The following is a 16665-nucleotide window of genomic DNA, read 5'->3' as shown; positions in this document are numbered from 1 at the left end:
ATTCGCTTTTAAATGAGACTCATTGATCGGCTATACTGTATGATGAAGGGAATGATGATGATGATGATGATGATTATGATTATGATTATGATTATGAATTACTGAGTAGTTTTAAAAAGTGCACCAGTCCCTGAATTGAAGCTAATGTTTTCCGTAAAGCAGATGGCATCCGCTCTGTACTCTCAGCTGGACACCCCCCACCCGCCCCCAGCGTCCCGCGGAGTTAATTGACCGAGGCAGTGCCACCCAACAAGCCGTTTCTAATATAACCGCGCTGGTATACATTTGATGTGAGCGAGAGAGAGGGAGAGGAGGGGGGGAGAAGAGCAAAGGGGATAGAGAAAGCAAGGATCCCATGACGCCCACAGCTCCACAATGACATCACCGGCTCTAAAAAGAAGCGGAAGAGGGAGATGGGAGGCACCCCACTTATTAGATTTCGTCGTAAGGTCCTGCACGCAAGTAAAGATGCTGCTGCGTCTCTGCGAGGAAGCCTGTGATGTGCGCCGGGCGGAGCGGCCGGATCTTGGCACCCTGGTGAACTTCTGAGGAGGGCAGAAGCGACCGAGGCGCCGAGAGACAACTCCTGAGACGCACAGGCTGGCGGCTGCTCTGCGGGGACAGTTTCACTACTGTGGAGACGACGCGCTCTGACTGCATATCTGGCTCCGTGCGCAAGAACTGGAGAGCTTTCGGTTAACTTTGAGCTTTCTCTTGTGCCATTGGCTGGAAACGCAGGCACCAGCGCAGGCTATATCCTCCGCAGGGAAACACCAGTATCTTTTTTTTTTTTTTGGGTGAATCATTGTAAATATTGCATTCTATTGACTTTATTTCACTTTGTGAGAGCCATTCTGTGATCGCTGTTCACATGAGACGGTCAGGTATACGCGCGTCTCCAAACGAGGACGCACGGAGATGTGCCGAGAAGTGTCGAGATTGTTCATTCTAATCCAATCTCTTACATTCACTGTCGCATCTCCGTAAACGACCCAAAATTTGATTATTGTAAATTAAATCTTCCCATCTCCAAGACACTAATTAATCCAGTGACCAAAATGGATCAATTCTCGTGCATTAAGGAAGTTTTAACTCTTCGGGCTGTGTTCTGACTCCGCAAAGGTTGATGCACAGCAGTGCAATTACCTGTTATTTTGGGGGGGTTGGGGGGAATCTGTTTTACAAAGTGGCAAGGCATTTTAATTGAAAGGCACTGATCCGTGTCTTGACACACTGCCCAGAACTGTTTGTATGATTAAAACGGACTTGGAAGACCTGCCGGGGAGGATGCAAGGGAGCTAACATTTGGAAACAACAGAGACAGAACGAGAACAACTGAGGTAAATATGACACAATATAATCACATGTATATTCTTTAAAATGTAAACAGTATTTTATTGCGCACAAACAACATGATAATCAATGGCATAAAACGTAAAAAAAAAAAAAAAAAAAAAACATTCTTAAAATAATTTTTACACACTGACCAAACATACACTTTTTTTTTTATCTGTAAAGACTTCTGGAAAGCTGATCCCAGCATGGCCTCGGTTCTGGACAGCGGCTGCTCCATGGAGCTGAGCGGCTGGAACAGCAGTGCGAGCAGCTCCGGAGCCTCCGTGCCCTGCAACCAGAGCGTCCTTAAGCTCGCCCCTTACTCCCCCGAAGCCACGGCGGCCTTCGCCACCGCCATAACCTTGATGGTCCTCTTCACCATCGTGGGGAACATCATGGTCATCATCGCCGTCCTCACCAGCCGGTCGCTCCGGGGCCCTCAGAACCTGTTCCTGGTGTCACTGGCCGCTGCAGACATTTTGGTGGCCACGCTCATCATCCCCTTTTCCCTGGCTAACGAACTTCTTGGCTACTGGTACTTTAAGTCCCTGTGGTGTGAGATCTACTTGGCGCTGGATGTGCTGTTCTGCACCTCCTCCATCGTGCACCTGTGCGCCATCTCGTTGGACCGCTACTTGTCGATTTCCAGAGTAACTTACGGGCGCCAGCGGACTCCCAGACGCATCAAAGCCGCTATTGTGGTGGTGTGGCTCATCTCTGCCATCATCTCCTTCCCTCCCCTGCTCTCGTTGAACAAGAGCGAGGCGGGGGACCAGGGGAGCGAGAGAGGACCACAGTGCCAGCTGAATGACGAACGCTGGTACATCCTCTACTCCACCGTCGGCTCCTTCTTCGCCCCGTGCCTCATCATGATTCTGGTCTACATAAGAATCTACCAAATAGCCAAACAGAGGACACGTTGCCCGCCAGGAGAGCCCAGGAAGGACGGGGTCGGCTGTGCCACACCAAGTCAGCCTCCAAGGCATGTGCAGGCCAATGGGAAGGATGACGAAGAAAGCACACCCCCTTCATCCAACAAAACCTCCAACGCCAGACCCCCCACCCTCGCCATCACCCCTTCTCCATCCCCAGGAGAGTCTCAAACCTCCCAGAATCCCACATCCAATAACCTCCTGCAACCTCCGTCCCCTTCTCCAGCCATGACCCCCGTCACGGCCCCCCTCGATACCTCTTCCCACGGCCCCTCATCCCCATCCTCCGTGCCTCAGTCCGCCCCCGCCAAGACTAAAGAGGAGAGGAAGAAGGGCAAGCGGCAGGGAGGGAAAAAGGCTGACAATAACAACGGCGACAGCTCGAGCACGGAGAGCGATATAGAGCACAGCCACGGAGGAGGCCGGGGCAGCAGCAGCATGCCGGGGTCACCCGCGGGAGGGGGGATCCACTCCCCGGCTTCGGTCAAGCGCTACCGGGACATGATCGCCACTTCAAAGGGGGCTCGGCTGGTGCCAGGGAGGAAGTCGAAAACAGACAACAACCCCGGAGCGGCGAGGCGCAAAGCGATGGTCAACAGAGAGAAACGTTTCACCTTCGTCCTGGCGGTGGTCATCGGCGTCTTCGTGGTGTGCTGGTTCCCGTTTTTCTTCTCCTACTCTCTGCAGGCGGTGTGCCCAGAGACCTGCGCCATCCCCGATCCACTCTTTAAGTTTTTCTTCTGGATCGGTTACTGCAACTCATCACTCAACCCAGTCATATACACCATCTTCAACAAAGACTTCAGAAAGGCCTTCAAAAAGATACTGTGCAGTGGCACCAAAGGCACTTTCTTTTAGCATACATACCCACTGTATAGGACATGGACACACAAAAAATGCTACATCTGAGGCATAGAATAAAAAAAAAACAACAACAATCATTTCCATTTTTCAGAACACTGAAAGGGCTCTTTTAAAAATAAAGTTGAACTGTGGAAATTCCAGCATAAAATCCATAACTGAGAGCCACCCTTTTACAGCTACAGTGTGCGCAAACAGGCAACTTGGACTGTGAAATCCCAGCCCACAGCTGATGCACACATCAATCTTTACAGGGTGTGGGTGAAAACAGGACATGGAATAGAGGCAGAGCTAGACTGCATTAAACTGCTTAACACTTCAGTGTTGCTGATAAGATTTCAAATGCAACGTTTTATCCTCAGATCACTCTGATCAATGGATAATACTTGGAGAGAGAGAGAGAGAACGGTGCAGCATCATAGAAGAAATGCACACACACTCTCTAAAACTGACGGGAGGTCTTGAAGGCAGGAAAGCTGTTGAGAATTAACTTCTGAATAAGAATACAGATTGTTAAATGTATGATATATAAGGTTTTTGTGGTTATTAAGGAGGCCAGGTCTACTGGAGAAGGAAAACTGGTTAAAAGAAGGAAAAGTGACCTTAGATTCCTGTGAGCCTAGGGCCCTTTATTTATCAATACAGAGCACAAGGAGCACACAAGGTTAGTGCTGATTTCTTACATCTGCAGTCTTAATTTGCCCAGCTGCGGGGCAAACATGTGTTCCTCGATTTTTATCTAAAAGCGCAACAACAAGCAAAGGTTTATGACGATCTCAAATCTAACAGCACAGACAAGGGCACCCTTTCAAACTGAACTTTTATGTAGAAAGCCTTCATTTCAGACACCTTGCTCTCAGCTTGGCATGGGCCACAATGGACACTCAGGTTGTTTGTAACGACACTCTCGGCTTTCACCAGTCATGAAATATAGCTGAATATAAGCTGAAGTGTGTTGGATTTTGGGCTTAGAAGAAGAAAACGTATGTTACTGAGGTAAAGTGAGACAGTGTGACCCCCCCAACCCAACCCCACCCCCTCCCTTCTTCCTCTTAGCTTGCTGATTCCCTGCTTTTTAATTCAACCTGGACTATCCCAATAATGGACTGGCCTCCCCTCTAACAAACTGCCTCAGTATTTGGACAGCTGAGTAACATTCATGTCTCAGAGTTTATCCACAGTATCTAATGGGAGGTGCATCTGCTGAAGACTGAAAAAAAAAACATTAGATTCTTATTTAACATGTGAACAATCCTGCTTCCTGATGAGCAGCAGTATTTACCAGGTAGATATTTACATTGACCGTAAAGGACAGACAAACAATGCAATTATGGATCTATAATGTTACCCCCAATTACGCCTACATGGGTTACTCTGAGAGTCATACGGCTGAGTCACTCTTTTACCAATGCCTCTGGCACGTCATCGCCTGCAGTGGACCTCTACATGGCACATTTGGTTTGCTGCTGAGAGGCGAGGGGATGAATGGCGCATTTATTTTTCTCACCAAGAGACTGAGGCTCTGTCAATTTTCTCGACACACATAAAAAAAAGAGAAAAAAAGAAGAAAATGTGTCTGTAACTGTGAACAGCACACAGGCTTATTGACTCAATGGGACAAGGGCTGTCAGCAACAACACTTCAATTTACTAATTGTCTAATTCTGCTGACCTGTGTGAGTGTGTGCGTGCAGGTGTGTGCGCCTATGTGTGTGAGTGCGTGCGTGTGCGCATGCGTATGTGTGTGTGTGTGAGTGTGTGTTGACTTAAATGTTTTTCTGTAGAAAGTGTCAGTGCCTCCTCTGGCTGCTATGTACTACAGATCTACTGTAATGTTGATAAGAACACAGACCAGATTTCCTGGTGCAGGCATCACATTGCTATCTGTCATGTAAATTTTTCACTTAATGGAGAGATCAGTAGTATATCACCACGTTGAGAAAGTCTTACTGAGCTGAAAGTCAGTGTTTATCAGTGATATTAAGTACATGGCTTTTTAGTGATCACCCTCAAGGGACCAAAGGGCCTTATTAAAGGACACCAGCCTGACTCTGTGATATCTGGCTCTGTTGTTGCTTTAATGAAGTATTACTTTATATTTGGTGTATGTGATGGGAGGCAAGGTTTGAAAATACTGTATTATTTATTTCAAACTATTTTGTGTTTTTCTGTCTGTTACCTATTTATTGTTCAGTTATTGTGCTTTTATTCTGAAAGTCAAGCAAAGTGGAGAGCTGGTCAGAGGTCATCTCAACAAGAGCGGAATTGATTCACGCTGTCGAGCTCTTGCTTTGTGAGACTGCGCTATATTTGAGCTCGGGTGACGTGTTTGTGTTGAACCGAAGGGACGTGAACTTTGAGTTATGTGCATCATGCAGAACCTACAATGCAACATTTGTCATCATTGTTTTCATCGAGTTATGGTACAGTAAAATGTTCAGTCAGAGATACAAAGCACATTCATGGATGTACAATTTATCAAGCATGCTGTGGCAGGACAACCTCTCCTCACCAGTGCTACTGTTGTCAAACATTTCCTGGAAAAGTGAATCGAACATGAGCGTGTCAGTAGCACCCATAGCCAGTTTCATTTGGATGGTTTGAAGGCGTTGTTCAGGACATTAAGGCTATAATCCATACCACACAGAGCTGCTGCTTGGAGATTTAAAAAAAAATGATTTTAAAAAAATGGTAGAGAGGAAGAGCTCTGTGCACTTGTACAACTGTTCACTTCCCTCATCTGAAATGGTTATTTTCTCTCCAGAAATACAAACAGCTATAGCAACGCAATTATGACAAAAATAGCCACAGAGGTCATGGATTCATGGCTGTTTCCAATAAATATGAGTTGTAATGCTGCTCAAATTCCCCTCGACCCCCAAAAACCATGGCTTTATGTGGTGAGAATGCTGCTTTGTTTGTTTTAAAAAAAAAGTATGAAATATGGCTTAAAGGTGACAGATGCAGTAATCTGCCTCTTGATCACCATCCTTTTCCCTGAAACCGCCTGTATTGTCTCTTCCCCCCCGACTGTGTTTGGACCAAACTGCATGGTCTGAGCTTAACAATCTTCTATCCACCCATCTGTCATCATCCCTCTCCAGTTTGGAAATAAAGCTACTTGAAAAAGCATGAGTCATTCCCCCGGTTCGTTTATTTCATGTATTTTCACAGTAGAACATCAGGAATGAGGGAGAAGAAGGGAAGTTACAAAAAAGAAAAAGAAGAAAACATCCGGGAAGAGAATTACCAATAAGTTGTTTTGCAAATATGAGAGTTTTAACAGAATGATGTTTTTCTAGCATACATGTCGAAGCAAAGTGCAATTTAAAGCAATTTCCAGCCATTATGAAATAGCCCTGAATAGCAACACAACTTCAGCAAATAGTCCATAACATTGTGGGCTGATGGCAGTTCAAGATGTCGTTGGAAAAAATCTCCTATCACAGTGGGACATGAGAAGTAGGCCGCAGCAGAAGCAGCATGATGTTGCCTACTGCCAGCAAACACAGGGGAAGTCTAGAGGGAATTAGAGCACGTTGTTGCCAAATATCACATATGCACTTACAAGCATAGCGAATGTGTCATCCTGCACCAAGTATCACATACTGTATTCAAGTCATGAAACATGCTCAATGCACACACATACACACACTTGTTGTGACAGCTTGTTATATTTGAGGTCGGTGAGCCCACAGTGAATTGTAATTGATTTATGCTGATGGGCAGTTTCTCAGCACCAAATCTAGCCCCTGCCCTGATTTTCCTTCACACACATATTCACTCAAAGGAGATACACCACAGAAGTGATGCCCCACCTTCACGTCCTCACAGTCTCATTTCCATATTCATGGCTGTGCACAAGGAGGTGAACAGATAACTTATCTTTGCCAAAGCGTAGGGAGTCTTGAGGTGTGTGTTTACAGTGTTGTATATTCATACAGACATAGTGTCCCTAAGCTCCTTATTCTCTAGCCTCAGCTGGAATATAAAGCAGGCGTGATCAGTGGCGGTGGACCCTCCAGAGAGAGTGTGGAGAGAGTCCGACTAACACGACACACAACATGCTCATTAGCTCCTTTTTCGCACAAGATAGTGGCCTCGAGACGAAGGGAGAAAAAAATGCACACACAACCTCCTATACAAGGGGGGGTGTATGCACAAAACATGTAAACACACACACACGCACACACACAAGTATAGAAACACAGACCCACATTAACCTTCATTTTTAAATTTCATGATGGATATTGCATTCTGCAGTATGAATATGTATGTGTTTGGAGGGCTGAGCGTTTTCCATTTCCAGTCTCTTCCACGTTATAACACCAGATAGATTTCTTCACTCTGTAATTTGGCTGTTGAAAACACCCAAGAGGCAGGATGAAAAATGAGAGACAGCACACGGGCAGGCACTCTCTCTATTGAAGGTAGAGACATTAAAATGCACTTTTTTCTTTGTGAAATCTGCGATAAAAACGTCATTTTTAAGGGGCACAGGCAATTATGATTAGAATCGCTTCAGGAGCCGGCGACTGTTTAACACAGTGGTACTCAATGGGTGGGTGTGTGGGTGTGTGTGTGTGTGTGTGTGTGTGTGTGTGTGTACACTTCTATCTTTGGAAGGACCAAATTGAGCTTTAGACCTTGAGAATGAAACAGTTTTGGAAAATGAGGACATTGTCTTCAAAGACTTTATTAAGGTCAAGAGTTAAGATGTGGGTCAGGCATGTACTTGTTTGTTCTTTATATTTACTGTTACCTTGGCAACAACTGCTCTTCAAAAGAAATACACAATTAACACCAATTCACACACACACTATTATACATATCAAACTTTCCTGACCACATCTGAGAAAGTGAATTATCTTCAGGATGTCACTGTGCTCTATGTGTAGATATTTCTGGACATTTATATTATTTCTTAGTATATTTATTACCAATCCACATATAGTTTTTAAGCTTATATCCACTGATTGTTTATTTTTGTGATTAACTGTGGGTTTTTCCCCTCTTTTTCTATTTATTGTGTGTTCATTTCTTTTCCTAAGACCATTAATTCCTCCAGACTTTAACATTGCGTGTCCTTCATGCAGCAACCCAACATAATAAGAGGGAAATTGACTTGCATCGATAGTGTAAAATTTCTATGGAGGTAAAATCATTTTCTGGTCAAAATAAGCTTTTTATCAGAGAATTGCAGCTTTACCAAGTTTGGATAAACACAGTAACTGTAGTACAATGGCCCCTGTGGAGATAAATAAAGCTGTATTGACCTGAACTGAACTTGGTTACAGTGTTGCCACACAATAAATTTATATCAAATCAGATATAAGTATGTGACATTCAAAACAATTAATAGAACATTTTATTTGAACACCCATACTGCAATGACATATTGCTTCAAAACAGATTCTTAAGTAATAAAGTATGGCAGACTGCTCTGATGGGATATAGCTCTGTATGTTAATGTTTTTATTGCATTACTGTTTGGTGTTGAGAGTCCTCACAAATATAGAAGTACAGAATTCTATATGACTTTCAATAGGCCAGATTCAACAATACAAAAAATAAGTTTAAAAAAATTCACTAACTGAGATACAAAAGAAGTGTCAAAAATAAAAGCCATGCAGTACTCCAGCTGGTAGTGTGATGCTTTTTAGAAAAATATTCTTGTATGGCTTCATCACTGAATTAGGAATGAGACTCATTTCTGCTCTCCCTGTGGACACAATTACTCCCATGTTTTTCATGGCTATAAACTCTGACGCATTATTGTGCCTCCTGGTGTTGGTAAAGAAAAGAATTGAGAGCAAAAATTGTCACATTATTATCATGGGCCGCATCAGGCTTTGCTGTAATAACTCTATTAGTGCTATGTTTCTTAGGAAAATCGAAGTCTATCCAGAACTCTGACGAGAATCCCAATCAGAACTGAATCATCTGATTGAAAAGTAGACGCCAGGCTATCAAACAGCCATAAAATTTGCAGGTGATTTGTTGGCGGATCGACACACAAGAAAAGAGATGACTTATGCAGTTGTGTGAGACTTCCAAGCAAGGTTGCCAAATATGAAGAGGGGAGAAAGATGGCAGTGTCTTTATTTAGCCAGGCCATCATGGAAAGGTCACAAAGTTCAATTTGACACACAGACATGCACGTACGTGCCCCCACTCACACTAAGGCAATCACAAAGACACACAAGCCAGGGTATACATGCACACACACACACACACACACACACCAAATCAAAGCACACACAAAGAGAAACAAACTCGAGCCAAAAATAGAGGAACAGATGACCAACACTCAACTGCACAAACAGATACACACTTATTAAATGTCAGCACACACACACACACTGTACATGGCCACATACTGTATGCTGTCACGTGAGCACACACACATTCACAGACGAGAACAAGAAAGAATAGACCAAAGAAGAGTTTCCAGTTATGTCCCAATTCATCGATTTTCTGACAGTCTGTCATTTAAAGCTGAGGCATTAATGGTGTTCTACTGTATAATTCATTCATTGATCCACAGTAATCAGTGCAACATCAATCTGGTCTGGAACTTTTTACTAACATTTTTTTTGGAGTGGGCTGTGTGTGTGTGTGTGTGTGTGTGTGTGTGTGTGTGTGACTGTGTGGCTGATTAAAGGAGCAGAAGCGGAGAGAGGATGATGAGAATGCAATGGGAGGGATGTTTGTTGACATACAGTACTTACAGTATGAGTTTCTGTGTGTGTTTGTGTCACTTTTGGCACAGGAAGGAGAACAGGATGTGCTGTTTGGATGTGAAAGTGTCATGTCCTTTCTCATCTATACAGTAGGGTAAGTAGTGGACACAACACAGGCAGTTTCCATTACAAATATGTCAGTTGGGAATAATCACAAGACAAATCTAACTCAGTATGTTGAACCATTATGGCTCCCACATCCTAGATATTATTTGTGTCATTTTTTGTTGGATTTTTGCTGATGTCTGCAGTCTGGGACTCGTTCCAAGTACATGACGTACCATTTTGGTTCAATCAAAACGATGAAAATGTTATTCGATTTACACTCAAATGTAGTTTTAAAATAACTCTCCATGGATGCCTGTACACATTATACATAAAAAGCATTTGCAACAAAATTGCTGCATAAGCATTTTTTTTATGAAGCATATAACAAGAATCTGTAATATACTAACTTCAGTAAACTTTATCTAAGAAAGTGGAATATATGGTTCATACAAGGTTCCTTGGTCCTTCTCTATTGGATATAATTTACAGTTGGTTTTTGTACAGTTGGTTTTTGTACGGGATTAAATGAACAAGATATAACATGATAAGTGACATTTAGAAGTACTGGTTAGGTGGATTTTTTTTTCACCCCTCTACAGAGCCAGGCTAGCTGTGTCCCCTTACTTCCAGCATTTGTGCTAAGCTAAAGGGCTGATGGAGTAGTTTCATATTTCTGCATAGTTGTACTGATCTTCTCTTCTACCTATCTGTAAAAAACAGAATAAGCATTTTCTGTTGAACTATTCCATTACACAAAAATTAATTGGATTTGATCATGAATTCCTCCTAGCCTTAACAGACAAAGTGTAGCAGTAATATTAGCATTAGTTATTTGCCCTTCAGCCTCAAAAGAATTCACCCAAACCTATTCCAATTTTTTGATTATAAATACAGTACAACTTTTAAAAACAAGTTTTATAAATACAGTAACTGCCTGATTGTGGTTTTCTGCTCACGTCATTGCATAAGAATAAATTTCACTGTAACACCATTTTATAAATGAGGCTGCTGACCTTAGTTTAGTTCAGGCATCAACCCACAGTCTCTCCCCTGTGCTTTGAAGCCCTAACAGTGACTGATTTCAGTGGTTGGCCTCTCGTCGTTAGTGTGGATGAAGGGCTCCATGTGACTAACAGGAGGAGAGCATCCGGCACAGCAAAGAGAAAGAGGCATTTATTTCTTATCACAGTCTCGACATTCAATCCTTGTTTGGGTCTTTGTATCAAGAATCTCTCCTCTGGTTTCAAAGCTTTTCACAGTTCTTTTTTTTCCATATGAATATGTTTTTTTAGTCCACTTTGAAAACCAAGAATGAGGCCAGCAGATAAACATAGTAAGGACTCAGGACTCTGTTAACACAACATAGGTTCTGCTTTGCTGCCTTTTTGATGAGATTGGAAGGTCTCAGATGCCATCTTCTCCCTTCATTTAGCCCTCAACCAGCACGTACTGTACATTCATCTATTTTTGTGTGGGTACTTTTATGCTCACAGTACTGAATGTTATGTTATTACATTTTCAATTATTCTACATTGCCTGAAAAAAGGGTTGTGACATGTAGGGAAAATGAGGTAGCTCCATTACTGTAGGCATTTTTAGCAGCATTCTGCAGTATGTTAATGTTTGAGTATTTATGGTGCACCATTCAAGTAGAAATGTGTGAGCCCAACTACGATGAGAGGAAATCCTTGTTTGCTATCAATCATATGCCGACAGACTTCTTAGACAAGTCATCTGAGATGCTTAAGATAAATATTTCCTGTAAGCCTCCCTGTGCCAAGTAGATAAGTCTCTGTGAACGATAATCCAGAAAAGGGTAAGACTTATTCCTGGATGTTGGAAGTGCACATACACTGTTCCCATGCCAGTCATTTGGTGATGTTGAATGTCAAATGTCAGGGCCATTTTACAAAACATTGATGTGATTTTTCCTGAAATGCACTGTAGAGTAGAGATACAAACACCCACTAGTTGCCAGCTTATGGAAAAGTTTTGTGTAGTTTTTGCTGTAAGAAATTCATGTTTTGTGTATGTGAATGAGAATACAGAAGCATGAAACTGGTACTCCTTGGTAGGATGTCACACAAGAAATGATTCATGATATTCTGTGTCAAATTCATCCCTTCAGGGCTGAATGACATAGTCCTCGATAGTCCTTGCATGTGATTGAGCAGTCACAGTTTCTTTCAAGGGAGATGGGCAAGGACAACAACATCACCAGCCATTTATAGTTAATCAGTTATGCTAGTATTAGGTTAATGAATCCCAAACAACCTGTTTTATTAATAGAGATTGTTGGAAACCAAACAACTTTTAGTGAAACAACACAACTCAATTACCTTGATAGAATTAACTTATGGGTACAGAGAGGACTTTCACTCTGCAAACTGCAAAAAATAGAAAAGAAAAGAAAGTATATGCAACTAGGCATCCAAGCCAAATGAAATCATTTACTTAGGTTTTTCTGTTGATACTCCCATGCCACTTGAGGACACTAATGCCAGGCTATTGCAGAATTTCAAAGCAGAAAAGTCATAGCCAAATAGACAGCTTGGCACTCATACCCCATGTCTCAGACAGACAAATGTGTGTGTGTGCATGTCTGTGTGTGCTTGTGTTTTCCTCTCAAATACATTTCACACTCTCATCCCAGTATAATACATGAAGGGGGTGGGGTTGGGGTTGGGGAGCGTTGCAGTCCATGATTGTTGAAGTCAGATCTCCCCCTATGGCTGTCATTGCGTGTCAGCCATAGGAGCGGCTAACCGTGTGATCAGACACAAGAGGGGAGCCGGGAGAGGAGAGGGTAATTTGATTGGGATGGGTGTCAGTGATTGACAGCAGAGAAATTCTCTAGATTGCTTATCAAGCGTTGCGGCCGCTGAGTGATGGAATGAACAACAATGAAACATGACACAGGGCTAACACAAAATGGCATCTGTTGGCTTTTTACGGCAGGGGTGAAAATGGGAATCTCTATCCACATGTGTTTCGTACACTCATGCACAGACACACACACAGACATAACACAGTCACATTAAGAATGTTAAGTCCTATTTCAGCCACTAAAGTAACTGTGCAGGTTCTCAGCAGCACCAGCACCAGCAGCAGCAGCTCAGTGAGCCCACTGATGCATACTGAGTCTGAAATCAGCTGAGCTTCGGTGAATACAAAGCAAGTAATTGACAAGTCATCCTCTAATGCCTGACGTAGCTGGAGACAACTCCTACACAGTAATGGCATCACCAGATATAATCACACTGGTGCATTGCGGGAATAAACCCCTGAGCCTGGTAACTAGTTATCAGACTAATTTTGCACACACATGGGTGAGTCTTGTAATCATGATGGTGGGATGTCTGTGCCAAGTGTATTTTGTGAGAGGCAATTATCACAGTGATATATCCTGATACATCTTGGAAAGGCCCATCATGTACCAGTCTGGCTTTGGTCTGTGTATACATGCGTGCCATCTGTACGATTCATATGTGGGTGGATGCCTAATTATCTCAACATCCTGCCTGACTCTGAGTATGCTAAATACTTTATTGACATCATGTATACGGTGCAGATAAAAACCCACATGCAATAGCTATCAATTTAAGACCTTCAAAGCATATATGGTGAGTCAGAGTTAGTCACCGATGTGTATGAATACAGAGATAGGTGAGAGACAAAACACTTGGCTTAAAAAAACTTGTGAAATTCCCCCACCTACAACAAATATGTTATCAAGAAATACATTGTTGTCCATTAGCATATGGCTTTTTCTATATTTTTGTGGTAAGATGTTATTGTAAATGATCACTCTCAATAGGACTGGGCAGTCATTTATGATGGAGGGCTGTCATGCTGCAGCTTTTCGCCACCCGACCTCCTCCATCAGTGCTACTCCATGTGGATATATATATATATATATTTCCTACACCATAATCAAAAGAGGCATTCTGCTGCTGATTGAGTGGCCCTGTCACAAGTGATGTAGCCCAAGCTTACATTACAGCTTGTAAGCAATCAGAGCATGTAAAACGGGTGCAAAATACAAATGTCATGTTCATACTTCCTCCAAAGTGGCAGCATTGATGTATTTATTTGATGATTAACATGGAATACAATATAAGTCTGTATTCAACTCTTCAAAGTTGCATTAATCATTATTTTTCTATTAACAGTGGATCAAATAACTGTGTTTAATGTGGAAGGGGCCACCTTATCATCTGACTCCATAGTTTACCTCAGCCCCTTAGATGTTTTTTGCCTCTTTCAGCCTATTGTTTTGGCTTTTGTGACCCTCCGACCCTTCTCATAAAGAACCTTATTTCCAGCAGTAACACACAGCTGTTTGACCAAAAAAAGTTCTGAACCCACTGTAAACTATTTGCCCAGCACCAATTAGCAAGCAGACATAGTTAGTAACTAGATGGTGGGTATTTAGCAGCTAAGGGGTCAGATATTTTCCTTGGGACTTGGCAGAGATCAAAACAGAGCTAAACGGAGAGTGAATATTGGACTTACACTCATCAAGTAGCCAGAGACACAACTTCAAATGAATGCTAATGTGGCTACACATCTGTTAGATGTGTAAACAGGCAACTAATTGCTCACACATTCCACATGACTACTTTATAGGGTGCTAATATGGTACTAATGCTGTGATTTCAGCCTGTTCATCTGCACTCGAGGGGCCATAAAAAATAATTAATGTAGCCTTAATAATGTAACCAAACAACACACCTCATGATAGAAAGAAGTTGATCCATCTAGCATTTATTTAGACTCACAGATTTGTTTTGTTGTTTTTTATGTTTATTATGTTTTGTCAGTGGTATCATATATGTTGCGTGTAGTGTCAGTGAGGCTTCCTGCTTTGAAACTTAAAAAGCTCCCTGGAGAGGCAACACCTGTGCCTCATCCAAAGGACACTTCAGCTTCTCTCATCTCTTCTTCTATTGAGCCACACTGTGACACCGGCATCAGTTTTCATGTCACAGAGGAAAAGAGGAATAATTTAGGACCTTTTGGGCCCACCCCAGGTGATTTCACTGATTAATTTACTGTCACTCTGAGAGCGGGAACTAATCAGTGAATGAATATCAAATCCATCAATGCCTGGTCAATACTTGCATGCACCTACAGAGGAGAAAATCCTTCCCCAGGTGTCTTGAAAATAGGTATCTACTCATTAGGTGGGGCAAAAAGAGATTTGAGAGGCACTGAATACTTGATGTTGTGTGCACAATCAAATGTGTGCAGCTCTTCATCTTCCCATCTGTTTAAACTGGCTCAGTAATACACCAAAACACTACAGACATGAATCCTCTGAGAGAATCTTGAGGCTTAAGATTCAGTCATGTTACAATCCACTGAATTTCATACTGGCAGCTAAACTTTCAGTGCTTTGGCTTTGCATTGTCTTCTCAAGTGTCAACTGTCTGTGCCTCTTATCTGTCTGGCCCTATTCTCCTTTTAGCATCTCATTTAGACAAGTCACAGTTTATCTGCCGTGGCTTGATGATCTGCCCTGTTTGGAGCAGCTAGGTCACCGAGAGGAGGTTACAAGAGATGAGATGAGAGGGTGGCCTAACTCTACAGTAAGCTTAAACATAAAATCCTCACATCTGGCTCCTGTCAGTCTAACATTTGGACCTAATGGGGTTGAGATGGCACCTGAGAAAGACTACACTGATAAGACAGGAAGGATAATGAAAACCACTACAAATTACAGGGAGTAGATTCATAATGAAATATATAAATGGGCAAATGGTGTAGTCACTTTGTGACACTTCAGGGTTGGCAAAGATAAAATAAAAACTATCTGTGTAATGCAGGATTTATCAGTGTGTTTTAGAGTTCAACAATTAGTCATTTGGCAGACATATAAACTACTCCAATACTCAAATAATTGTTTCAGACATGTTTCAAGCAAAAATACCAAACGATTTCTTGCTCAAAGGTTCAAGGCTCAAACATTTGAAGACATCAACTTGGACATTACAAAACTGTAACAGGTATTCTTTACTTTTTTTTATTTTTACCTTTTATAGACTAATAGAGTAATATATATTATTATATATATTGTAGATTCACTTCCAGACAAAACAATCAGCAGATCAATCAATAATAAAAGTAATTGTTAGTTGCAGTCCTATTTTTATATAGCCTCACTGGCAATACATTTTTTTTGGTGATGACCAACTTTTTTTCATATAATAGGCTACTAAAGAAGAACAATTTCCCTCTTGTTGATAACATTTGTTTGCGTGTGAAATTTGTTTTGATTATTTTCATTATTTTGAGAAGAAAATAAACCCCACCTCTAGGTCAGCTGAAAAGGTTGAAAGTTCTGTGGGGGAAAAAAAGATCTTGAATTGGGGTGGCTTGGTTAAGAAGAATGACCTTCAAAGCTGTAGCACTAATTATTGCTTTTGGTTCAGTGGTATGTCCTGACCACTTATTAATGCTAGCTATGTTGGCTGCACTCCATTTCACCTTGCCCCTTGCTGCATGTTAAGAGGAGGCGAGGACAGAGCCAGTGTTGAATTTCAATACAGTGATACCATCACACCAGGAAATATAATATGTATAAAAACTATTTTTTCTATTTTTCTACTCTTCTTCTATTTCTACACCAGTATGCGCAAATGCGTCTGAAAACATAAAGTTTAAATCCTGCAAATCGGCAAAAAGATAGTGTTATGTCACTTCCGGCCACCATCTTTGTTTGGACCGAGGAGTCAAAGCTCGAGA

The 16665-nt window shown here is 42.0% G+C and overlaps 1 protein-coding gene across 1 annotated transcript; it reads left to right on the top strand.

Annotated features, from left to right (window-relative positions):
* The first annotated feature begins 316 nt into the window (after positions 1-316).
* adra2b (adrenoceptor alpha 2B) lies at positions 317-6262 on the top strand. Its single transcript, XM_018674142.2, has 2 exons — positions 317-1340; positions 1519-6262. Exon 2 carries the CDS (start codon positions 1542-1544, stop codon positions 3123-3125), a length of 1584 nt encoding a protein of 527 aa, XP_018529658.1. The 5' UTR covers positions 317-1340; positions 1519-1541; the 3' UTR covers positions 3126-6262.
* Positions 6263-16665: the final 10403 nt, after the last annotated feature.

This window comes from Lates calcarifer, linkage group LG13 (genome assembly GCF_001640805.2).
Source record: "Lates calcarifer isolate ASB-BC8 linkage group LG13, TLL_Latcal_v3, whole genome shotgun sequence".
NCBI lineage: Eukaryota > Metazoa > Chordata > Actinopteri > Centropomidae > Lates > Lates calcarifer.
This window is presented reverse-complemented; position numbering and strand designations above follow the sequence as displayed.

Excerpts from the sequence above, each read along its gene's own strand:
- adra2b (XM_018674142.2), top strand. The coding sequence starts at position 1,542 with ATGGCCTCGGTTCTGGACAGCGGCTGCTCCATGGAGCTGAGCGGCTGG.